At 34.5% G+C, this 27,412-nt stretch overlaps 2 protein-coding genes across 2 annotated transcripts; both read right to left on the bottom strand.

Moving 5' to 3' along the window:
- Positions 1-655: 655 nt before the first annotated feature.
- Positions 656-17,441, bottom strand: LOC117929156 (phosphoglucan phosphatase DSP4, amyloplastic-like). Its single transcript, XM_034849376.1, has 14 exons — positions 17,333-17,441; positions 17,172-17,241; positions 17,051-17,098; positions 14,575-14,677; positions 14,089-14,165; positions 13,925-14,001; positions 13,701-13,781; positions 13,058-13,190; positions 4,727-4,786; positions 4,550-4,606; positions 3,038-3,133; positions 1,916-1,975; positions 1,111-1,218; positions 656-1,030 (listed from the first exon to the last, which is right to left on the bottom strand). The coding sequence occupies exons 1-14, from the start codon at positions 17,356-17,358 to the stop codon at positions 890-892; spliced, it is 1,137 nt and encodes a 378-aa protein (XP_034705267.1). The 5' UTR covers positions 17,359-17,441; the 3' UTR covers positions 656-889.
- Positions 17,442-21,136: 3,695 nt separating this feature from the next.
- LOC117929285 (lysosomal Pro-X carboxypeptidase-like) lies at positions 21,137-24,193 on the bottom strand. Its single transcript, XM_034849559.1, has 9 exons — positions 23,728-24,193; positions 23,471-23,657; positions 23,244-23,377; positions 23,029-23,141; positions 22,642-22,888; positions 22,397-22,552; positions 22,225-22,304; positions 21,971-22,020; positions 21,137-21,521 (listed from the first exon to the last, which is right to left on the bottom strand). Exons 1-9 carry the CDS (start codon positions 24,136-24,138, stop codon positions 21,388-21,390), a joined length of 1,512 nt encoding a protein of 503 aa, XP_034705450.1. The 5' UTR covers positions 24,139-24,193; the 3' UTR covers positions 21,137-21,387.
- Between the last annotated feature and the right edge of the window lie 3,219 nt (positions 24,194-27,412).

Genomic DNA, 27,412 nt, shown 5'->3' with positions numbered 1-27,412 from the left:
AAATTAATTTATTAAATTTATATGGTTAGTATAATTGTCTCTATTCAAATTTCATATTCGGACATATACACAGATATGTTGACCATAATTTAATCATATATCATACGACGAAAATCCGCATTAGTACAAACATTTGACTCAAATTTCAAAGATTTGAATGCCAAAGCAATAACCACAAAACTCAAATTTTATTTTCAATTTTCTTATCATTTTTTCAATGACCAATCTTTCATTAGTGTAACATAAACAATAAAAATGTTTTACAAAGCAAATAAAGGAATAAAATCATTTTAAGAAGGGTATATTTGACATTTCAACTAGACTCGGATGGATTTGGCTTCGGCTATTGGAATAAATTGTTTTGTCTTGGTGCTTCTTAGTTGATTAATTAATTTCAAATAGTTTGACTTGAAAATAAAGTGTCGGTGAAATAACTATTAGTATCATGTTTAAGATTTGGTACACGTTGGAAAAAGTACCATTCTCAGAAGCTGAAAGGAACGAGCCGTTTGAAAATGGAGGCCAAAGCTGGGTTGTCACGGCCAGTAAAGATTGGGCCACTGCAACGCGCCTGCCCAGCAACCACCTACAAGAATTTGATTTCTATTTTCTATAAACAATTTCCAACGACTTACCGTTATTTGAATTCTATATATGCCGGTTCTGAATATGTTGAATAACCTGACATGATTATTCATTCATCCCCATAAGGCTATAATTCATTCATGCAACTCTTTGGCTTTTTGTGGTTTCTTTATATAGTTTATTCCCTCCAAAGATCTGCCCCCATTAAAGTAAGCTGGAAATGAGAGACTGGCGAAAGTTGTATGGTACTTATGAACTGTACAACAACTTTAATGCTGTTTTCCTTAGGTGTTGCTTTCTGAATTCAAGCATCATCATCATCCGAACAAGCTTCGAGAATCTGTCTTATTTTGAGTCGTTCATCCCTTGAAAGAGTCGGATCATCATCACCAGTCAGCCTCTTTCGAAGGACTGCACTGACACTATGTGGATCACTGTCGAAGACCTGCAGAAAGAGAGAAGAGAATAAAAAGGTTGCAAAGAGTAGCCATTGATGAACTTTTATGTGAGATAATTGGATGTTACATGAACATAATTGTTGACATGGCCATCTTTGTTGGGGGCTCTAACAAACTCATGTTCATTACACGTCCATTCGCCATCAACAATGTACTTGTACTCGTAGTGTCCTTCCTGTTAATAACAAGAATTAGAATCCTGGTCTCCTTTGGCTTTGAAACAGCATGGTGCGTAAACATTCTATGTTGCTGCATGAATATTTCAAAGTAGGAATGCTAGCTAATTTTTGAGAAAATGATTGCTTAAAAATAAATTTCTCAGTGAGAAAAAGGAAGTTATATGTTGAAAGCTTAAATATTGTGCCCATGTGGTAAAAACTATCCAACATAATCCTACAAATGCTAATCCGGATGCAGAGACATTGACTTTATGATCTCTAACATTAGTATTCCATTTGGACCTCAGGAAGTAGCAGGGGAAGGAAAACTAATAGAAAGGGAACTTAAATTTACCTTATATGGTTTGTCATGAAATATATGAAGAAAATAAAATGTAATGAAATGATTGAAATACTTATTTTCGAATTTTCCACTTATGCAGAAGGGGAATAAATTTGGAGAACCATGAAAGGAAAATTTTATTCAGCTTTAAATTTATCTTTTATTTTTCTTTACTTCTTGTTCCCTTCCCACTTTTCGTCAATTTCTTTTCCTCGGATGTTCCATGATCCAAACAGAGCCCAGAATCAGCAGTGGAAATTTGAAGCAACAGAGCATAAATGTAAAATGTTAGGACTGAAGACTTTTACACCTAGTGAGACACAAAAATGAATAACATGATGGACAATTTTAGACCAATAAAATACACTTACTGGCAATTCTCTCTCAAGAATCCACAGACCCTGTTCCTTGTCAAATCTCAAAGGCATTCTCTGGAAAAGAGTCACAAGACAGCATAGCTAGATGGGTCAGAAATGGAGACATCACATGAGAGTTTTAAACGTGCACAATAATGAATAATTGCAACAAAAGGGGTTCTTTTTTCCTATTGAGACTCAAACCTAGAACCTTCCACATGGAGATCCAAGCCCTTGTCACTTGAACTATGGACATATCCTCATACTGTTCTAATTTATTGGACTTCCCTAAGAAAAAATCAGGGTCCAAGAAAACAAACATCTCTCTTTGCAAAAAGTTCGATAAGTCAAACTACTAGATGGAAAAAATTTCCAATCCTGGAATCAAGTGAGAAAAAATTTCCAATCCTCAAATCAAGTGATAAAAGATGAGATCTTTTGCTCAATACGTGGAAGCGGATACCCAGCCAGATGAACTATAACAATGTCATTTTAGGTAATCAGCAGTTTCACTACATTCAGATTCAAATTATTGTTTTACAGGGTGTATCATAACTGTTTTTTTCTGGCTTATATGCCAAATTTCAATAGCAATGATGGAGCAGGATTCATATAAAGAATCCAAAAACAGGTGTTGCGTTCCTATTTTGAACTGCATGGAGCTAGTCATTGCATGCCATGTATCTAGTTTGCAATACTAAGATCATTTTGCCTGGCCAATCAATGAGACTGGTGAATGAAAATCACAATTTTGTATTTTAAACAGGGCAGCTTCACTGCTTTCCCAGAAATGATGCACCAGGTATTCTTAATGGGAAAGCACCAACTAATGCATACTGATTTCATATAAGACTAACATTCAACCTATCACATATCTTAACTGATCTAACTAGAAGATCCATTTTGCATTATATCTAAGGGATTCCTTGGTTCAGGCCGAAGAAGCAATGTCACTCAATCATTATCAAAAGAACCTCGATGTTTCATGCGGATGAGAAATTATTTTAGATATTGTGGACAGAAGCTGCAAGGTTAGGACAAAACAGAGCCAACTGACTACCATATTTTACATGTGATATCAATCATCAAAGTTTATTCTTAAATCTCAAGAAGCTGAATATATATAGAAGATATTACCTGCTCCCATCCAATATCAAGACCAGAAATTTCTACTGTGGTGCAACTGTTATCCTTCCATTTCAAAGTAACAGGCTGCTTTTTGAGGTCTGTAAGCTTTAAATAAAAGGATAATAAACCAAGTAAAAAAGGAGAAATCAGAAAAAGAATTGCATCATGACTATTGTAATTGAAAAGGAACAAGTATGGATAAAAGCTTCATCATTCTTTAGTTTTATAACTAGCCAGATTGAAAGGCGGTTTTCATCCATACTTACATTTCTGTTTTATGCCACTCACTCTTGGCCACTTTTGCAAATATTCAATGATATGCTAAAATCCAGGTCATAAAGAACAACCTAAGCCATTACATCTGTATCATGCTCTGCCATTCTCTCATTTTTTTTTCTTCCCCAACAGTCTTGACTCAACCCTCGCCATAAATGTAAATATTGGTGAATATCATAATGTAGAAACAGGAACTAAATTTATGACACACTTTTGAACAATTTACTAAACCCTAAGGCCATGTTTGGTTGGAGGGGCATAGTATGAGATAAGATAAGAGAGGGGATAACATATTAACATATTTTATCGCATGTTTAGTTGACAATGAGATAAGTTATTCCATCACTTATCCTATCCTAAGATATTACCTTAGGATATCATGTCCATTGGATTAAATATTTAAGGATATCATATCCCATTGGAAATCATATCCTAGGATATGCATTTCGTATCCAATAGGATATGATATCTTAGGATATACATATCATGTCCAATCTTATCTAGCCAATCAAACGTAGCCTAAGGCCATGTTTGGTTGGCTTGATATAGCATGGGAAGTGCTTATGTGATACAAGGTGCTACTCCAATTGCCTTAAAAATATTACAAAGGTTCCCATTTCACTGAACCTTTCAACTCTGAAAACTGTTCATCCCTTTTCCTGGGTATAAAGTAAATGGAAGGAATCTACATGCTACTCTGAGGAAGAAGATACTAGAATGCCAAAGGATAAATAACTAGAGCATCCTGGAAATGATGGGGGGAAGAAAAGCCAATTGTACCTTCCTGTTAACTTAGATATCTCCACTAATGATTAAGAAGCTATCAAAGTGGCAGAAAGTAGAAATATAATACGGGAAGGAATTGAGAGCTCAAACATTTCTGCAACAAGCAACTGACATCCAAAGAAGAAGAAGAATTGATGGGGGAAAAGAAAAACCAATTGTTTCTTCCTGTTAACTTAGATATCTCCTTGAATCATTGAGAAACTATCAAATAGGAATCTATAACATGGGAAGGATTGAGAGCAAGAAACATTTCTACAAGATTGAGAGCTGGAAACACTTTTGCAAGAAGCAACTGCCATCCAAAGAAGGAGAAGAACACCTTAAATAAACCATCTTATTGTAGGTGTTCAAGGAGAAGACTTGCAAAGAAAAAAATTTAGGCATGTTAAAAAGAAACCATAGTTCCAGGCTTCTTAATAATTGCCTATGATATTATTTAAGAAAGGAAAAATCACCCACTATATCAGCAGTAGCACTTTTGATAGCATCCAGCTTTGGGAAGCTCGAGCGCTTGCTCTGCAAGAAAAGAAAGAGGGGGCTGCTTAAATTCTTGATCAGTGCTTCATGCATAATTATCAAATTCAATTTGAAAAGTAAGTGGAGAACTGTTTAACAAGAAAAAAAATGCAGAATTACCATAAGTAAACTGTGAGCTTCATTAAGTTTATAGCCCTGAACCCAGAACATGTATGCCAACTGTAATTCACAATGAACTTCAGTACATTACTAAGAGGCAGATCAATATACCAGTATGAATGCAATTGCAAGACAGAGTATAAAATACCATGTGAATCCAACTAACTAGCTTTCATAGTTTTTTTGTCAGGATTAAGATAGGAATCTGGCAATTGACAATCACATACATCCTTGTTTATTTTCTTTTTATTCTCTTGCATATCCATCCCACATTTCACAAATAGAAAAAAAAAGACACTTTCACCATAGCATTCTACATTTCACAGGTGGATAAAAAAACATTTCCACCATAGCATAGAACAAGTTACTTGTACACGAGCAAGAAATTTCTACTCTATGCAGTTATAACAAGCTTGAGCTTCGATCTTCTTCATCGTATATGGAATGGATTGATAAGCTAAAATTGTAACTTTATTTATTTATTTTTTTTCCTTTATGTGGGTGTGGGGAGTGTGGACTTGAACCATATAAACAAATAGGACCTAATTTTCTGCTTGGACTCGTATCAATAGAGGAGTACGGAGAGAGTGTGATATCCCATATCAGATAGGGGAAAAAGTTATTGGTGCTATTTATGCATGGGCTCCTCTTAACATTGTAGATGTATTTTAAAGTCGTGAGGGCTCCTTTGGACCCAGAGCAGATAGTATCTACTCAATTGGGAATGGATCATTACAATGAGCTTTACCACCCCTTTTGTTTTCTTTGTCTTCTCTCTTTCAGTTAATAATTTTTACATACCACCTAATAGAAAGCCATCGTCTAATTTCCATCTAGATTCAAATTAGAACACCTAACAACTTATTGTCTAAAATGAAGGTTTAATTGAGTACTTAATATTGTCCCCAAGTCTTCTCAAAATTAAGTGATTATCGTAATTTATTGCGAAGACCTTGATTCAAACTAAGTCTTATCTATCACCATCTACAAAAGATCATACAATTTTTCACCTACCTACCAAATGAATATTTTGATCATTCCTTTCCTTTTCTTACTTTTAAGAAAAGGCAAATGTTACCATGTTGCAATTAAACGTCGGTACACAATATTTTTAACCTTTTAGCACTGATCAATAGATGTTTCAAAATTCATATGCTGAGAGATGAGCAACAATAGGCATGACAATGCACTAGATGAGCTAACTAAGCTACCATTAAGGCAAAGATACTTGCTACTATTATTAAAGAATAAGTTGCACTCAAAATCAGAATATGATTCTCTTGTCAAGCTTTCCACTCTTCCATCCATGCCACATTCAGTACTTCAAGTAGTACTTGTCTTCATTCCTCAAACATTGCTCCTTGGATTATCGATTCTAGTGCATTTGATCATATGACAAGTAATTCCTTTCTTCTTTCCAATCTTTCTCTTCCTTCATCTCTAGCCATTGTAACATTGCGAATGGTTCTAGATCTCCTATTCATAGGATTGGAATTGTTAGTATGTTTGATTTTACAATTTTGTCTATTATATACATCCCTAATTTCCCTTTCAACTTATTATTTGTCTGCAAGCTTATTTCTCACTTAAACTATTTAGTCACATGTTATCTTTCATATTGTATCTTTTAGGATCTAAAGACGAAAAGGATGATTGGCGGAGATTTGAAAAGGATGGACTCTACCACTACTAATCATTGCACAAGTCCTCAACTCTCCATAACTATTATCTCCCATACCAATGGTAGTTTCATCTAGGTCACTATTCTTATACAATCCCCATCAATTAGTTCCCAATTTACCTTCCTTTACACACTTTAATGTGAAACCTATGAGCTCAATAAACATCACAGGGCTAAACTTCACTTAGAGAAGCCATGTTTGCATCCTTTTAAGTTAATCCACTTTGATATTTGGGCACTAGTGAGAACTATTAGCTTATTTGGTTGTTAATATTTCATTTCATTTATAGATGATTTTTCTTGTATGACTTGGTTGTATGTTCTCAAGGATAGAACACAAGTATTTGATTTTTTTCAATCTTTTGATGTTGAAATTACCAATCGGTTCAATGTTAAGTTAAAAATTCTCAAAACTGACAACGCCCTTGAATACAAACATTCTCACTTTTAGCACTTCCTTGAGTCAAAGGTTATTATTCACCAAAAATTACAAGTTGATACACATCAACAAAATGAAATTTCTGAAAGAAAGAATAGTCCTATTCCTGTATTGCTCATACATTAATGCTTCAAATGAATGTGCCAAAATTCTTTTGTGAAGATGTTGTTCTTATGGTGGCTTTTTTACTAAATGGAATGTCCTCTCAAGTTCTTCATGGTAAGTCCCTTTTTCAAATGTTATTTTATGACAAAGAACCTTCCCCTCTTCCTCTAAAAGTTTTTGGGAGTGTCTATTTTCTACATAATTTGAGCTCAAATCATTACAAACTTGATCCTTGAGCCCACAAATGCATATTTCTTGGTTATTCTTAAATTCAAAAAGTATTGATCCTGTAGTCTTATTTTACGAAAACCGTTGTTTTTGTTGATGTTATCTCTTTTAAAGGATGTACCACATTATTCTAAGCCAGGAAGTGAATTGTATGAGTTTCTTATTGCCGAACCAGTTAACTTTGCCCCAATTCTCAATATTCCTTCTTATGAGAAGTTTTATGTTAGCAATCAACAACATCCTTCTCTAGAAGCAACAAGTGCTCCTTATCACCTCCACCAATTTAGTGTCTCTAAATCCTGCTTTTGATCTCCTTATTGGCTATTGCTATTAATAAAGGTACAAGCATGTGTGCTAAATATCCTATTTCTAATTTTGCTTCTTCGGATCACTTGTCCCCCTTTTTTTAAAGCTTTCTCTATTACTCTTCCCATATCTTAGCATTAAGCTCTTTCTCATCCTGGCTAGAGGAGAGCAATGGAAGAGGAAATGCATGCTTTAGAGCGCAATCATACATGGGATCTTGTTCCTAAACTTAATGATGCTCTAATTGTTGGTTTTCATTAGGTCTTTTTACCATAAAGAACAACCCTGATGGTATAATTGATAGATTGAAAGCTCATTTGGTGGCTAGAGAATTCACTCAGGCTTACAACCTTGAATATACTAAGACTTTTTCTCCTATGGCCAAACTGAACTATTTTTTTTTAATAGGCAAATGAGAAAGTATATTAAAAGTGCCTAAGACAAAGTGCAACATGATGTATACAGTAGACGCCTAGTGTAGGCGAGAAGGACATAAATAAAAAAATCCCTCTCCTTGCTCTATCTACACCCTAACCCAATTCATAAAATTATACATAAAATCAGATTTGATTGTTTGGTCTGGCTACCCCACATCATTAAAAGACCTTTGGTTCCTTCACTTCCAAAGAGTCCGAAACAAGCACAAGAGAGCGGCTCTCCTAGTTTTTTTTCTATTTCTTCCTCACGAAAGAGTCATGTGAACCTAAAAAGTTCCTTTCAATTGAAGAGTGCATCAGTCAAACCACTCCAAAGAGAGAAAAATATCAGCTAGCACAACATACTTGCTTTGGAACAATGCAAAAGCAAGTGACCAGTCATTTCCTCGTTGCCTGTGCATAAATAACACCAAACTAAACTATATACAAGTTATTGTATCTACGGCAGTAAATCTAGCCTCTTTGCCAACTTGATGTAAACAATGCCCTTTTTCATGGTGACTTAAATGAAACAATGTTTATGGTTCAATCGCCAAGGTCTGAGTCCAAGGAGGAGTGTGTTTATCAAGTAAAGGGGTCTATTTATGGACTCAAACAACCTCTCATACATAGTTTAAATGGTATTATCTCATGGCATGACCAGAACTCAAGCTAATCACTCATGTTTTTCAAAAGAACATATCATGGCATTGTAATCCTCGTTCTATATGTAGATGATATAGTTATTATATAGTTATTATTGGTACTGACCATAAGGGACTTGAGACTTTGATTCATTACTTTAGTATCGGTTCTCACACTCAAGGTCTCAGAAAGCGTCGTTATTTTCTGGGTATTTAAATTGCAAAATCAAAGAAAGGTATTTGTTTGTCTTAAAGGAAATACAGTTTTGATATTTTGACGGATACAAATTATCTGGGTGCAAAACCTGTCACTGTGCCTATGGAAACCATCAAAAGTTGATGAATGATAGTGAGTTAGTGGATCATCCCAGGTTTTTTAGGAGACTAGTGGAAAAGTTGATTTATATAACCATTATTCCGCTAGATATCTCTTATGCAATCAGCATTGTCAACTAATTTATTACATTGAAGGATACACTGACACTAATTGAGCAGAATCCCCTCATTATAGAAAATCAACAACAGGTTACTATATTTTTCTTAGAGGTAATCTCATAACTTGGAGGAGCAAGAAACAATTAGTTGTGGCTTGTTTTAGTGCAAAGGCAGAATATCACACAATGGCAAATACAGTATGTGAGTTGAATTGGTAGAAAACCCCTTTACAAGAAATTGGCATATCAGTATTAGATCCAATTCCTCTGTATTGCAACAATCAAGTAGCCATTCATTTTTTTTTTTTCGATAAGTAAACACATATATTAGCAAAAGGCAAAGCGCTGCAAAGCATACAAGGAGTATACGAGACGACGAAAACCTCACAACAAGAAAACCAAAAGGAGCAAAAAACCCACCGACCCTTAACTGGAGGCTATCCACTCCAAGAAACCTATAAGGGAACGAGGCTCCGCACCATTATACAATTTTGCCCACCCCCACATATTACAAACAAAAGAATTCTTAACTTTCTGTATAGCTAACTCCCCCCCTGAATGCTAATTTATTCCTCTCCTTCCAAACCGTCCAAAAAATAAATAACGGTATGGATCTCCAAATTTTCTCCCTCTTTTTACCCACAAAAGAACCCTTCCAGTTGAGAACCGCCTCCTTTACAGTTTCTGGAAAGACCCACTGGGCTCCAAACAAACTAAGAACAATCCCCCACAACACACTAGCCACTGTACAATGAATAAGAAGATGATTAACGTTTTCCTCATCACTACCACATAAGTAACAACAATTAGGAAACTGCCATCCTCTCTTTTGAAGCCTATCAAGAGTAAGAACCCTCCCCCAAGTAGCTTCCCACGCAAAAAACGCTAGCTTGGAAGGAACGTTCTCCACCCAAATGCCCTTTTTGGGAAACAAAGGGATAGTATGGCTGATCATCAACCCATACGCTTCCTTAATGCCAAACTTCCCATTTTTTCCTCCCTTCCATAAGGCCAAGTCCTCCTCCAAGGTAATTCTTTGACTCCTTAGGATTTGAAACAATTCGTCTACCATGTTCAGCTCCCAATCATTGAAGCCTCTAATAAACCTTAGGTTCCAACCTCCTTGGCCAGAATTCTGGTCCCATATATCCCCCACAGTGGCACTCCTTTGGGCAGCCACATTGAAGAGTTGAGAGAACCTCCGGGCCAGCTCCACATCCCCACACCAAGGGTCCTTCCAAAACCTGATTTTGGTGCCTTTTCCTACCTTAAAAATCATATTATCCCAACACCAATCAGCTTCTTTCAGAATCTCCTTCCAAACCCCAACACCAAACGCCCCATTCGCCTTTTTAGTCCTCCACCCAAATTCCTCTTGCCCATATTTTGCCACAAGAACACGTTTCCACATTTCCTCCTTGGCACGAGCAAATCTCCACACCCATTTTCCAAGTAGAGCTTTGTTCAAAGGAACTAACTTCTTCAAACCAAGCCCCCCCTTCTCCTTACCCACACACACCCTCTCCCAATTGACTAGATGGGCTTTTCTTTCCGTACTTCCCCCTCCCCACAAGAAATCTCTTTGCAACTTTTCTAGTCTTCTTGCCACTATCCTAGGCATACGGAAGAGGGACAGCTGATATAATGGCATACTAGCCAAAGTACTCTTTATGAGTGTGATTCTACCACCCTTGGAGATGTATTGCCGCTTCCAAAGGGCTAATTTCCACCTCATCCTTTCTTCCACCCCATCCCACACACAAACGGCTTTATTGGGCGCACCCAAAGGCAGCCCCAGGTAAGTTGATGGCAGCTGACCTACCTTGCATCCCAACTCCATAGCCATCTCAAGGATCTCATCCACCTCCCCTACTGGAATAATTTCGCTTTTAGCCAGATTAATCCTCAGCCCTGAAACGGCTTCAAACCAACATAAAATCCAGCTCAAATAGGTCATGTCATCTTTCTTAGCCTCACAGAAAACTATAGCATCGTCCGCAAAGAGAAGGTGGGAAATATTAACAGCCTGCCCCCTACCCCTCCGGATTCTGCACCCGGAGATGCAGCCCCCTTCCACAGCCCTCAGAATAAGGGCACTCAGCACCTCCATTCCCATGATAAACAGATATGGGGATAGAGGGTCGCCTTGCCGAAGCCCCTTAGAGCTAGAAAAGAACCCAACTGGCTCCCCATTTACTAACACTGAGAATTTAGCAGTCGAGATGCAGCTCCATATCCACTCCCTCCACTTAGCCCCAAATCCCATTTTTTGCATAACCCTCATCAAAAATTGCCAATTAACACTGTCGTACGCCTTTTCAATATCTAATTTGCAGATCAGACCTTTCTCTTTTTTTTTTTCCATGAGTCAATCACCTCATTTGCGATTAGTGACGCATCCAAAATCTGCCTACCCATGACAAAGGCATTCTAATCTGAAGAAACCACTCTATCAATCACGTTTTAATCCTATTGGCCAGCACCTTGGCCAAAAGTTTATACAGCCTGCCCAAGAGACAGATAGGCCTGAAGTCCCCCAGCTCCTCCGCCCCTCCTTTTTTAGGGATGAGAACCAAAAACGTGGTATTGAGGTTCTTGAGAAAAACATTTTGCTCATGGAATTCCTTGAACATCTCCAAAACCTCCTCCTTCACAAACTCCCAGCAGAATTGCCAAAAGGCCCCCGTGAAGCCATCCGGACCTGGAGCCTTGTCCCCATTCATGTCCATTAGGGCCGAATAATCAAGTAGCCATTCATATTGCCACTTTGCCAGTAATCATGTTTTTTATAAAATGACAAAACATATATGAGATGAATTGTCACTTCATACACTCAAAATGGAATCAAATAAAATTGTTTCTCTATTGTATCATCAAAGAATCAACTAGTAGACATATTCACAAAAGTCCTTTCAAAAGAAGCCTTTCACGACTATATGTGACAAGTTGTGAGTTGTTAATCTGTACTCTCCAGCTTGAAGGGGAGTGTCAAGATTATAAGAGCAATTGTAGGAGAGATTATAGGAGAATTTATAGGAAACATTATTGAAGGGATTATATGAAAGATAGTAGGAGAGATTTTGGAAATATTTTTTATTTATTCCCTTTTCTTTTACTGTTATAGGCTTATAAATACCCTTGTAATTTCATTCGGAATATACTGAAAAATATGAGATGAATTTTCTTCTTTTCAATGGATCTTAGTAATCTCTTAGAGATTTTTTTTTTTTTTTAATTTTTTTTGATAGGTAATTAATCTCTTAGAGATATGTCATCATTTGAATTCTTGCAAAGATATTTCAAACTGCAAAGCATTGAACGGAAAAGATGATTTATATTTTCTAAGCAATCCTTTAAAAGATAAATGCAAATGCAATTTACCAATAAGTTTATTAGTTATACCCTAAAATTTGTTAAATAGGAGAAAGAAACATGATGTAAATTTAGTTTAAGAAATTTAGAAGAATTGACCAGTATTCTGACTTGAAACATGATATCTTCTAAGAAGAAAAAAAAACAAAAAACAAAACAAAAGAAACCCAAGCTAAGTTAGATTTAGGGGTTTAGCCTGATCTTATCTAAAACATGCACAATCATAGGGATCCAGAAGGTATGAAAACCAAAAGCAACTGAAAATAAATTCAGGCTTCATTTTGTAGGGGATTTTTTGCCACCTCGGGGAGGGTTAAGTTGCTCTAACTTGTACAAGTTCATATTATATTCTTGAGATGTATCCTCTTGTTCCTTTTCAAGAAGTTCGCTCTCCTTTTTTATCAGCTTTTGTAAATTCGGGAAAGATTTCTCGTCCCTTATTTGTAATGAATTAGTTTATTTCTGATATATATATTATAAAGAGAATATGAGACATAATCAATGTCAAATAATCAACAACATGCTAAGAAATGAAGATGTAACCATAAATAAGAAGACATGCAAAAGGGAAGAATAGCTATTTCATGATTCCTCTAAAGTATGATGATTCCGTAGAAGTGTGCCATTTAATTACAATTCATATTTCTTAGCTAAAAGCCTTAGGCAGAATTAATTCATATTTCTGAGACAAAATGGAGAAGCATACCGCCACGGCAGGAGCTCTCCCAAGTCCAGCTGTGCAGTGTATATAAGTCACACCTCCATTTCGATTTATTGCCTTGTATAATTTGCTCACCACAGCTGGAAGTTGCAACCGTAAATCAAATGCATCGAAGTCCCTGCTAGATTATACATCAGTCTGCTGTACAAAGTGAAAATGTGCACTATATGTGGAACTGTAGTGCAGACAAAATCAACAACCCTTTAACATGAGTAAAAACCAAGTCATCTAATGATCTTCCCATATGCTTTTCTCACCTTTGGAGTTCTTCAGTATAGTAATAATAGTGAACTAAAAAAAATTCAACTAGAGACAGTTCAGTGATCCAATAAAGCAAATTTTGTACTGGACAAAGGGCAACTTAATTTAAAAGCCATGTCCTCTATTGCACTAAAATACAGATGAACCAAAGAGGAGTTGAATGACACGACATTCACATTGAGATGGTTATGTATTTAATATATAACACATAATTGGCCAGGCAGAAATTATGTTGAGTCTACAAAGAATTTAAATCTTAACAACTATCTCACTTTTCAGTGAGGATTAACAAAGTTACAGCACTTTGAGAGTAGAAAGCCAAAATATGACCAAAAAAGTCACTATTTTGTCATGATTCATGACTAACCTTATTTCAGCTCGCAAGTGTTGAATGTCATCAAATGTCTTGGCATATTCTCTTATGGCATTGATATCAACTCCAAAATATCTGGACATACAAGTGAAGGAATTAACAGTGTACTTCCTCACTCAGACAATTTTGTCAGTAGTTGTCTTAACCCAAGTGATCAAAAGCTAAATATATAATAGATAGTCCAAATGAAACTCTAACAATAAAATTGTTTAGGATACTCAAGATCTGAATCTTGTTGTACGCAAAAAATGGTTTTCACCCCAATACTCCGAAGCTTGTCAACATCTTCTGGACTCTGCCATTTGGAGGAAAAACAAAAATCAAATGATCTTCTTAGAAAGGAAAAAAATTTCTCCTAATTAAAGAGTAGAAATGGTATCACCTGTAGGCAAGACCCCACAATCAAGTCTGGACGAATGAAGTCGTAATTCATTCCTAGCTCATGCCTATAAGTCAATCCTGTATCAGAACATAAGAATGAAATGGTTAGCTAAAACCATATGCATGAACACAAAGCAAGACAAAAAAGGAAACTTTTAAAGAGCATTCCCATTAAGTTGAATCCATCAAAATTCTAAGAAAATCTATAAGTTGGCCATTGAATACAGTGTGCACCAATCAGATAATCATATTGTTTTAAAAGAGCAAGCACTAACTATCAAGAAAAGCAGATGACAACTTCAGTGTGTCACATGTCACAGTTAGGTTTGTTTTATTGTTCTAAACAAACTGGTGGATTACTTCTTTATGTTTAACCTAAATTACAAAAATCCGGATAAAAACATGCTTCAAAATATGAAGGATACATTTCTTCTACCCCAATTCCTCCTAATCTTACTCAAGCTTAAACTGGGCATGATGAGCTTACCAGCCCCCATAGCTTCTGTCATGTTATTGCTGTAGATCTCAGATTTTTCCTCCTTGAATTCAGGATCACTCATCTTGGTGTCGGATATGGAACCAGAAATTGCCTAGAGATAAACCATGTCAGTAATTTCTAATATACAAAGTTGAAATTTCTATCTAGCAATATGAGGAGCACTAATAGCTCAACTTTTCAAGATCAGAATCAAAATCAAATCTACTCTTTAATAACCAGAACCCCTCCTTACAAGTACCATGCCTAGCTCTAGTCAAATAGTGCTTAAAATGGATGATAACTTTTCTTCTTGTTTGTTTCAACAATAAAGATGAAACCCTCCCTGAGGTTGGAGACTTTAGAATTTTTTTATTTAGAAAGAAACCACTTTCTTTTTCTCTCTGCTAGGGACTTGAACTTGGAACCTCCCACATTCTCACTCCAAACCCTTGCCACTTGAACAGCCTCAAGGGTGGGTTTACATTGATTTATTATTAGTATTATTATTATTATTTTGATATCCAAATAAATATAGTACAAAGGAGGATCAGATATGTTTCCAAGATTTATATAATATTGATCCAAAAGAAAACATAAGCCTATACCACTTCTAAGAAAAGCAAAACCAACTGCAAATGTTAATAAGGTAACAAAATTAAATACAACTCAAAATTGTGCCACAAATTCAGGGTGGTGGCTCCACCTATGACTTGAGAGTACAGATAGGAAGGCCCAATTGGCCTGAAACCCCTTTTACTGGACTGGGATTAACCTTTTCTTTTTGGCACTGGAAAATTCGTCATCATGATTGTAGAATGTATATTTTCTGCATCTAATATAAACACTATCTATTCTTTAATCATTTAAATTTGGAGCAATATCCTAATGAAACTACTCTTAAGAGGTTATACTAATTCAAAAATTGATCATTGATCCAATTAAATGGACCATTGCTTTTACAAACTCAAATGGATAATAAGGTATAAAAATGAATTCATTTTGAAAGAGAGAAAACATATTTATAAACTAGTACGTATTATGATAAACGACCTTATTTAAATAAAGATTTAATTGTATAATTTGTTAGGTTTCATGCCATGACATTAACGAGAAAAGGAGGACTCTCAGTTTGATCTGTCTTAACCATGTGATTTAAAATTCTTTTGAACGTATTCTAATAAGCTTTCATCCATTTTATTTTTATAAGTTGACAAATTTTGATTAAATTAATGTACAATCATTAACCCCATGAGAACCAAGTAAAAACAGGGTTTCATTCAGGAAAACATTTTGGACTACAATTATCCACTTATGGAGAAGGGGGCAACATATCCTGGGGAAAGTTCCAAATTCCTCTACCCATAAGGTAAGGAAGTTCTCATTAACTCAATAGCCTCTGCTATTCCTGAACATGCAATGTCATTCTCCCTAACCCCCAAGGGAGTTGGTGAGGGAATGGACTATTTTCTGTTGGCCATAAAAAATTCTTTGATCAAGTCAGGCCATGAACTCCCAAAAGATTGGTAAAATCCAGGTGAGGTGAAAAGGCATACTCTCAATCTCAATTCAATGCCACAGTCTCATTGAAGCCTTAGAAGGTTGAGGTGCCACTCAAAACAGCCTTCAAGTTTACACCGATGTTATAAGTAAAATGTAAAAGTTGTTTCATGCTGGCCCAATTATCACTTCACAACAGAGACAATCCAACAACTCGTTTCTGAATCATTATCCTTCCAAATCAATCAGTCTGCATATCCACTTGCCTTCAAATTCTCATACAATCAATTCAGCAGAGTACCGGGTTGGAAGTTTCTTGATGAAGCTTGTGATGATCCCTATTGTAGACACTGGCGGAGCCAGCATATGCCCAGAGGGGGCAAGTGCGTGCCGAAAAACCAAATTTCCAGTAAATCTGGCTCTTCCAGTGATTCTAAAGATGATGTTTTGGAGCATATAATAAATAGTGAGATTAGCATAGAGAGAACCAAAAAATGATAGTGATCATAAGAACACTAGTTAATTCATAGATATTGTGCTTCAACATGTAGAAACCCAGAATTGCATAGACACTGGAGTGTAATTATTGTTTAGCTGCAAATATATTCCTGCGAAATTGCAAAGATTTGCAAAACGAGCAGAATGTAATGAGTCGGCTATATGTTCCTAACCAGCTTAGGATCTTGTAGCATAGTCTTGATCATGCAACATATTCCACTTACCAAAAAGAAGAAACGACAGAGTAGTTGAAGCAGACAAATTGAGGAATATTCCACCAAATTCTCCAGATATTTTTATAAAATAATAATATTATTAATAATCTACACTTCCCAATCTCAAATTTTTAGAAGAAAAAAATTCAAAATCTTATAAAAATAAATCAAACAAAAAAAAACATTTTGACAATAAATCAAATAATAAAAACTGAATAAAAATCAATAAAAACTCTCCCAAAAATAATCTCTCAATCTACGGGTTCTCAATTTACCTTCGCGGCTATGCTCCGATGTAGATCAGTAGTCTTATTCATCACTCCCTGCGTACATCAAAGAACTAAATAAATACATTCATATCTGCATATCATGTATACTTAATTTTCTTGAGTGTACCAGAGTGTGAACAGAGCAAATAGCCTTTCTTCCGTGGCAATTGAAGCTTTGCAAAGGCAAAGCGGAGGATCTGAAATCAAAGCAAATATATATCTTCAGAAACGTAGTAATGAGATCTACGCAACACAGAATCTAAATTCAGAAGAAAAAAAGAGTCTAACCTGGGAAGATTCTGAAGGCAATTCATCGATAGTCCAGAGAAATATCTTCAGCAGAGAAAACTTGGAGTGGAGCTTTTCACTGATTTTCTCAGCAGCCCAAAAGGTTCGCCTTTAGTAGGGATACAGGTACAGACACGTGTACAAAATGTAAGATATTTAGCCCTTTTATTTATTTATTTTTTATCGATTCATTGTTAATGTTAAGGCCTGTTTGGTAACACAATTAAAGACACCTATAAACAAGGATCGTCAAATGTGGTAAAATATTAATACCCCTCTCTCAATATCAATAATATTAATTACAAAAACCTTTGATAGAAATATCATAAACTTCATGGCTACTTTTGATAAAAAGGCTTTATATAAGGACTGAAAGTAAAATATTAAATAAAAATTGATTTATTTTAATATTAGTTAATTTGTTTAAAGTATAGCTGTGGTTTATGCATTGCAGGGCAAAGCACAAATATGCGTTGCCTCGGATGCTTTTGAGGAGGTTTTTAGTTTTAAAACAAAATTTTGGCTATATTTGAACCTGTCTCTTGTGGGGTTAGAAAACTGTTCGTTATTTTTAAAAATAGAAAATTATTTTTAAAAATTATTTTTAAATGGTTTTTAGTTGTTCTTTATTTTCGATTTTTAAAAATAAAATAAAATAAAAAACAAATTTTAAAGAACAAGTATGACCTAAATGGTCATATTTTTTAATGCTTGTTTTTAAAAACTATTTTTAATTTAAAAAATAAATTTATGATATTAATTGAATCAATATTTTTGGTATTAATTTTTTAAAAAAAAATTACTAGTTGAGTGTATGAAAGAGTAATTTTTTTCCTCATTTTACACTTAAATTGAAAAGTCATAAACAAAATTTCAAAAGGTTAATTTTTTTTGGGGTCGACGTGTATGGTTACATGATTCCTCTTCTTTTAATTGTAAATTATGCTCGAAGTTCATTGTATACTCCTTTATGAAATGTTTGAATTCATTTTAAGATAGTATCATTACATGTAACTCGTACTGTGTAATGCAAGGAGGATGTGATTAGCTATTATGAAAATATCATATGAAAATTCTAGACAAAAAAAATATCGATGTAATAGAAAATTGATCAAAATTCATAAAAAATATATTTTTTTAAAAAAACTTTAGTAAATTATAAAATAACTAATAATAAACATATTAAGTATATATAATAAAATCATAAACAATATATAATAATGTAATATATACTGATAAGAAATATTAATGTGATGATAAATGGTGAATTTTAATAAATACCAATACTTATATAAATTACATCAAAATGGTTTCATTTAATATCAAAGAGAGGACCAACATGGTTTCGGGGCACTCTAAGATGAAGAGAGATGTAGGCAATATTGGTATCATGACATGAAGTTTGTATAATCTTGATATAATTAGTTATAAATATACCTTATATAGGTCTCTCAACTCTTTGTCATTAACCGAAATATCCTTTTAATGAAAAAAAAAAACCTTTACCAAGATATGAGTATATATTGTTAGCCTAAAGGTTCTTCTAATCAGGTTTTGATGATAACAAACTATAATTAAGTGACTAATTGGTTTGAATAGTAAAGAATTTCAGGTATAAATTTGGAAATTCATCAAAGTATCAAATGGATACAAGATCAAGACTTTTGAAAGACTTTTGATCATAGAAAACAAATGTAACATGAATGCATGAGTGCACTTAGGTTTTTCATATCTTTTCATGCATATTTGAAAACTCGGTTTATTATTTAAAATCATGATTTCATGAAAACCCGAGTTTTATAAAATGTACCTTAGGCAAAACATTTCAAAATTGATATATTAATTTACCTAAAGACCTTGCCTAAGTGTTATAAAGGAAAATGATAGGTTTTCGGGACCAAAAAGTTGAACCGGTCGAGGCATAAGGCCAACCGGCTAAACCGACCAGGGAACCGGTCGACCGGTTGCCCTTGTCTGGTCGAGGAGTGTCAAAAACACATTCTCTCTTCTAGTAGCCTTCCCTTCCCGGTTGAGGTTTCCTCATTCCCGATCGACCTCTGGTTGAGGTCCGATCAAGGCAACAGTAACCTGCCGAAACATTAAATACTCCAACGGCTAATAAACCGGTCAACTCCCAACTCGACCGATTGAGACTGCTTTTTTCTTTTTTTGGCTCCCGAACTTAGAAACCTATAAATTGAGAGCTCCACTTCATTTATAATATAGAGAACACTTGTAATCAATTGTCTATCCACTTGTTCTTGCCTTAAAAGCTCTTATTGCTTTCTTAGTGCATTAAATCCTCACTTGCGTATCTTTTAGTGCACCCTTGTGAGTCATCCTAACTTTGATTTGTATTTGATCTATCATTGAGCTAGGTTGAGGAATTCATTCTTGCAAAAGTTAAGTGTTAAAGCCTTCAAGAGGTTTGAATCTTGAAGAGTTTGTGTAAGAGCCCATTGGAGACCGAATCCAAGTGTAAAGAAGTTTAGAAGCTTGATTAAAGCTTCAAATTAGTAGAACCCTCACTCGGTTAGGAGCTTGAAGAGAGTGGACGTAGGCAAGAAAGTGTCGAACCACTATAAAATCTAAGTTTGAATTCTCTAACTTTATCTCTTTATTTTTTATTATATTGTACTTGAATTGTGTTGAAAAAGTTTTTGAAAAACCTAATTCACCCCCCTCTTGGGTGTTTTTCTCATTTAAGCATAACCTTTATTTTCTCATATATATATATATATATATCAACAAATCTTTATTTTTGATTTTTTGAAATCCACAATTTTTCATTAATTTGGTCATTCAATATCTCCAAACACTAGATATGAGTATCAGTTGCCTTCAATCATTCATAGCTTATCCTTTGCCTCCAACTCAATCTTTTTTCACCTATAAATTTGTTCCAATATGGAAATATTGACCAATCCTAGTGTTTTTGCTTTGTGGTAACATAGAAGATCGAAGACAAAGAAGAAGAAGGTATTTTCACAAGAGGGCAATCCTAATCCTAACATTAAACAAAATTGCCATCATGTCAGAAAACTACATCAATATTGTAGTGAAACTGTCACAATGAGGGTGGTCTTGTTACTTGATCAGTACAATAGAGGAGAGATCTGTGTCTTTTCAACAAACCTCAAGAGAGGTTCATCTAATTTACCTAATAATTTTTGAAAAGTAAGTCACTTTAGAGAAGAAAATTTCCTTAAGACTTGCTTAATTATAGGGAATTTTGCATAAGACTTAACTTAATGACATAACACAACCAATAGATATAGATGAATAATATATCATCATGTATACATTCAAATGATTCATTAAAGAAATATGTGATAATAACTGCACGTATCTAGCTAAGTAACCCCTCTTCCTCTTAATTTTATTTGTGCCAATCTCACCTTATTAGTGACCTTACAACCCCCTAGCCATCCAAGTAAGACCCTTGAACCATCCCATATACTTTCTAATGGAATAGGTTAAGTGTACCATTAATTACAAAGCCTAATTGGACTCCCTAACCCTTGCTTCTCACTCGAGCACTTATGTAGCATCTTGGTGCTATCTTACCAAGCACCTTCAGGGAAAGCATAGGATGGTACTTAATGCAAGGGTAGAAAGCCCGAACAACTCCCTTATGAATGAGAGTAGAGGCATGCAATATATTGTTTGAAAGTACCTCTTTAATGATGTAAGAAGGATTAGTGAAGCCAAGAAGTAAAGATGGGGAACCAACCTCTCATCATTCACATTGGCATGTTGGGGATGACCTCTTTCTTCATCAAACATACCAAATGAATGCTTTCATTTTGAGATAAAATGTAAATTTCCCTCCCCATTCTTACAAGTGGACATCTACCAAGGGCTAGGTATAGAAACACAAAAATACGAAGCATCAGAGATCACATCTTAAGGGCTAAGGGAACCTACTAATGCCATGGCCTATTTTCATAGGTCCAATTAGCATTGCAAAATTCAGGTATTCACACAATTCCCAACTGACAAAAGTTAACAATGTTTGTTGGAGTTCAATTGCTCTCATCTCTTTTAATAGAGAATCAGTTACTTTGAAGCAGATCTTCATAATATTTTAGAAGCCATCCATGGATGATCTCTATTTCTACATTACGTTGAAGGACTAGCCAGTTTGGATCATCCTCCCTCGAAGGCAGTATGTCCAAGCAATGAGATCCTGCAGTAATAAAGCCTTGTATTAGTTTCACAAAATCATAAGATAACAACTGTGATATTAATTTCTACAACTTCTTATGGAAAATTTGTTGGCTGCCCCATGACTATTTAGCATGAATCTAAGCCAATTATACTGAAGGCTGTATGAAAAGTCAGGTGATGTTTGTTTTTTTTAATTAATTCTAAATAGAACCTTAATGCTTAGTGTTAAATATTATATTATTTGTTTTTGTAGTATTTTATTTTTATTAAGTATTAAAAAGTAAAAAAAATAATATGTTATTTTTTCTATTTAGAAAAAGCTATATATTTTGGTTTTTTCTATTTAGTAAAAAGTTTATAATAAGTCATGAAAAAGTAGAAAAACAAACCATCTAAATTTTAAAACTAAATTGCTTTCGACAAAAATCCAAAAAAACAAACACCACGTAATCATGGAGTAATAATTACCTCTAGGTGTATGGACCGCTATGATACTGTGTGATATGTCTTCCAGCACCCTGATATCAGAAATCAAATAAATTAAATTAGGTTTGACAATGATAAACAACAATACAAAGAAGGATTTAAAGAGATACACAGCCTTTCCTTGTTAACTGGGTTCAGTACATTGCTGGTTAACCCGGAGAGGGTAGTGCTTTGAAGAGATCAGAATAATATTAGATAGATGAGTTCAAAGAAATAAATAGAATGACAAAAAATACCCTCCACTGCTATAAGGATCTCGAAGACCGTTGGAGAAGATGATGTTGCTACCAAATCTCTTGAGAATTAGTTTAATATTCTGCAATTGTCACATAGACAGTGAGCTAGTCACAAAACTCATTGTAGAGGAGACAGAGAGAGAAATCAGAGTGATATAAAGAATAGCCATACATGTCCACCATAATAACTGGTGATCCAATGGGGTCTAGGGGTCACTCCATAGGAATACTTGCAAGAATCGGCATATTCTTTGAAATCAAAGGGTGCAGCTGGGAACATAGTGTCATTGCTCCCTCGACCAATTGGTATTACAAGTTCACTACAAACCTACAAAGGCCAATGCAAAACCTTTGTTATTGCTTTTCTATAATTGCTATTGAGAAGAAGCAAATACTGATCATATATGAGTGCATTACCTGCCAATTCCAACCTTCTTCTGTTTCTGATGGAAAACTTGATTGCCCCATATCATAGCAAGATTTGTTACCTCTTGAAGCAACAATTCCAGAAAGTATTCGGCCGAGGATATCGGTTCCTTGTGATCCTCCATCAATGCCATTACAAACAATGGTTACCGGATACATTGGAGGTCTATCATACTGAGCAGCTATACTATACATGGTCTCCAAGTAATCCTTCAGCTGGGAAGCACTCTCTAATGGTCTGTAAGGGGTAGACAAAAGTAGGGTTTTATGACAAATATTATTTAAAAGAGAAAGAGAATTAGAAGGACAGAAAGGAATTAATGTAAATAAGGCAGCAATCAAATGGGATTAGGGTCTATTAAAGTTCAGTCTGATTACTTGCAGGTTCTGAATTTTTTGCTAAGATTTAAAATACCATTGGCCTCAGCAGCTGCTTTATCAATTTCAGCCCATGAATCCTTAATGGTATTGTAGCAACTTTCACTGAAGTCCTGCACCAGTCAGATCAATTAAAAGTGAACCCATTTAGATTTTCACTCAATTATTAGGGTTTAAACTGCAAAAAACCAAACTAAACATTGTTGTTTCAATACCCTAAAATCCTTGGTAACAAGAGAATAATATCCATCTTGTGGTGTAATATCATCAAAGTAGAGAATTGGGGCTGATGAGGCTAATGCACCAAGGGCAACATGTGGGTACTTCAGCCGAAACCATGCAGCCAGCACTGAAAACAATGATATCATCGTTATTGTTTGAGTAAATATATATATCCACACACACATTGATTTCCAAAGTTGATAAATAACTGATGACTTACGTCCACCATAAGATCCTCCAACAACGATCACCGGAGAAGAGTCTGCCGACAAATTTTTCTTAAGGTTTATAATCACCTCTGCATAATCTGCCAGAGCTTGACCCGAGTTGAAGTACCCACGTTGGCTAGCATTTTGTAATGATTTTTCCATTGATCCAAATGGGTTCGACTGTCCATAGTAGCGATGCTGCAGAGAAAACTCAAATCAAGCATTCCCCACATTCGATATAAAACCAAAAAAGGAAGAAAGATCAAACCTCAATATAAACCAATAGAGCGCCGAACCGAGCACCGTTCTCAACTAGGAATCCAATTGAATTGATATCCTTGTCCAGGTCTGATTCCTCACCAAGATAAACAAAGATCGGAGCAGCACTACGGGCACCACCCCAGTAATTGAAATTCACCATGTATCTGTGCTGGAAGGTGGTGTAGCTTTCTGGACGGTAGTTGAAGTGATCCAATGTTTGCGGGTAAAAGAAAGTCTGAAAATTTTCAGAAAGATTTACACTAACGGTTCTCAGGCTGGAGGATCCTTCAAGCACGCTGAGGCTGGATCCTCGAAGCACACCGAGCCTGGGTATCTTCTTGGACGGTGTAGCAGAAACAGATGCTGTGATGAAGAGAAGAATCAGCCATGGAAGCCAACTCACAGCTCTGGTGCCCATTTTGCGGAGACACGAAGTAATGCTTCAAAGGCTATACGATTTTGTTTTTATAACAAAACCATCGTCTTATGTCTTGGTATGGACGTTGAGATTCATATCGGTGAAGTAGAAATCTTCTGTCTCCTTTTCTTGACTGCAACTGGATGAGATTTATCCGGGTCTGAAGAATTTTTCTTATATTTTTTAAAAGGAAAGGTCATAAATTATTTTATTTTAATACTTATATATACATATCGTAACGGGATTTTACCTATGAATGTTTTAAAATTTCAATTTTAATATTTTATTTTATTAAAAAAAACAATTTGATCTTTCCACAAAAAGCTTACTTTTACCATGTTTTTTTGTTGTCTGTTTATTATTTTTGTTTATTTCTTATTATTTTATTTGATGAAATCTCATTTTGTTTTAAATTCATCTATCTTTTATCCCTTATTTTCTTAATATTTACAATATAAATTATAAATATGTAAAAGAGTTTAATAATAAATCATATACTTAGGGTTGCAACTTGGACAGGTTGGTGGGATTGATAACTAACTCAAGTCCAACCTGAATTAAGAAACAATCAATTCAAGTTCAATCTAACTCAACCTTTAACCCGAGGTACTTAACACAAGATCAATCTAATATCATTTTTATAAATTTAAGTTGAACTTGGGTTGGTCGAGTTAAACACGATTTGATTGGATTAAACTCGGGTTGATCAAATTAGAGTACTTGGGTTGTTTGGGTTCAATGTTGTAAGATTTAAAATTCATTCATAATGGTTTTTAAAAAACTTTTTTTCTATCTATTTATATCAAAATTTAAATAATAAATAATCCAAAATTTCAAAAAAAGAAAAAAAAAAGTAAATATAAACTTATATATTTTTTAAAAAAAAATAAAAAATATATATATATATATATAATATAATTATAATTTCATTTTTTTTCTTTAAAATCTAAAAAAAATGAATATTATCATATAGAATAATAAATATTATAATTATTATAAAATATTAATTGAGTTCGCATTTGGCTCAGGTTGTTCGAACCTTAGTTCGAGTCCAATCCAAATTAAGTTCAAGTTGATAAAATTTAAGTTCAACCTAAGTAATGAAAATATTTGTCCAAACCCACTCAAACATCATGTTGAGTTCGAGTTGGGTTGACCCAACGCATCCAAATTACATCCCTAGATCTACTTACTAAGAAGAATTTAGACAAAATTGTGATAAATTGCATGCTTTATTATAAAGTGTAAAAGATCTAATCAAAGATGTTAAAGAAATGTAACATTTCTTAAATATTTGAGTGAGTATAAATTAGCGGTAAAAGAAGTTAATGATAAACTTTTTATTATGGAGAATTTAATTAAAGAAGAAATCGTAAAATTTTATATTAATGTGGTAAGATTTGCACCTTGTATAAAAAGAAAAGGGAGAAATAAATGGAGGTAAAAATTATTGTATTTTTGAGATATCATTAGAGCACAATTGTGATGACCCACACTCGGAGGTCACGACACAATCGTCATTTCACATGTGAAGTCCAAAGGTTTGACATGAGAGTCACAATTTATAAGAGTAATTAAGCTAACAATTAAAAGTCTTAACTAGAATCTTAATTTGTCTTTTCATACAAAATCCATAAATAAAAATTATGGTAATTCTCTCAAAGTGATAGTAGAATAAACCACTAATATCTTAAGTGAAAGGCAAAAACACCGAGGGAGGTTTTCTTGTCCTTTGCTTGCACACGATGAATGGGACTTCTCTGTACCCAGAATCATTAATCCAAACCAGCCTCATCCCCTTCAGAAAAGATATTAACACAAGACCTGAGCTTGACTGATTGCGACTTACAAACCACCTTTTTGTGTTGGCGAGCTTGCTACATTTCAATTGCCTAGACGATATTTTAGATATTCACTTATACCCCACCTCTCTTTGGAGATTTCACACCTCAAAGCTACTAGGAAAGGAATCTTTAAAAAAGGCAAAGTTGGAAAACTTACAATAGTTAGCTAAATATCAAGATGAACTTTTTTTTAGCAAAAAGTAATCTTTTACCGTGATTTTTCTCATGGAAAATAATATGTTACCACAAATTTTATTCTATACTAAAAAGTGACATGTTGCCATAAATTTATTTTGAGTCGAAAAGTAATATGTTATCATAAATTTATTTTATGGTAAAAATTGACATGTTCTCGTAAATTTTATTTTGTGAAAAAAAATTATTTGTTCTATTATAAAATTAAATTTTATGGTTAAAAATAATTGCTCGTGGACTTACCGCAACAAATTCCCCTCAAATAATTTTTTATGGCAAAAAATCTTCTACCATAAAACACTTTTTTAACCACAAATTAATTTATGACAAAAGCTCGTAATTGTTGCATTGCTATTTATTTGATAAAAAATTTGTCGAAGATAGTCTTCCAGGTAGTAAACTAGCAAAGAGTCTTGAAGGTCAAGCATCCTCATTCTTGACTTGTTGGCATAGGCAGAAAGAGGTCATCGAAGTGATTGAAGGAATGAGTTGGAAGGACATAGAAGTGACATGCTGTTGAATGGTTTTGAGAGGATATGGACATGAGATGGTAAAACTACGCCTTCCATGATGAAAAATTTGTGAAGGCTAGTCTTAGAGGTAGTTTAAATCCCAACCTTAATGGTGATAACATCATTAGAAGTAAGGCCTGAAAACTGGTTAGGCTCGCAGAGCTTCCCTCCTCAATGAGCTCTCATCCCTGTATATATGCAAGAAAGTATTGAAGAAGCTTTCTGCATTTCATTTACATGTATATCTGCATCATGTAAGAAACAAAAGATGGTGAGTATAAGGGTGAATGTAGTTAGGGAAAATATACAAATGTGTTTCGGAAAAGAAGTACAAATTAGATCCCTGTAATTAAGGTGTTGATTGAGTGTTGTCTTGACTGGAAATATCAACATGTTTCATTTTTGTGGCCCAACAAGATTGAGTTTCCATCCTGAATGCCAATCTTGGTGCAATGTGTGAAAAATTTTAGACTAGCCAAAGGTCTTCAATGTGTTAAAATTCCCCAAGGATTTTAGCAGCCATCTTCAAATTTTGAAATTTTTTATTAGTTTTGCCTCGTTCATAATTGTCCAGATAACCAAATTTCAAAATTTTAATTTTAATTTTATAAAAATTTAATATATATATATATATATATATATATATATATATATATATATATATATATTAAAATGAAAGTGGTTTTTATTTGTGAGTTACAAAAGTTTAAAGTTTGTTTGAGA

This window comes from Vitis riparia, chromosome 13 (assembly GCF_004353265.1).
Source record: "Vitis riparia cultivar Riparia Gloire de Montpellier isolate 1030 chromosome 13, EGFV_Vit.rip_1.0, whole genome shotgun sequence".
In the NCBI taxonomy this organism is placed as follows: Eukaryota; Viridiplantae; Streptophyta; class Magnoliopsida; order Vitales; family Vitaceae; genus Vitis; species Vitis riparia.
Note: the sequence above shows the minus strand (reverse complement) of the source record. Positions and strands in the feature narration are given on the sequence as shown.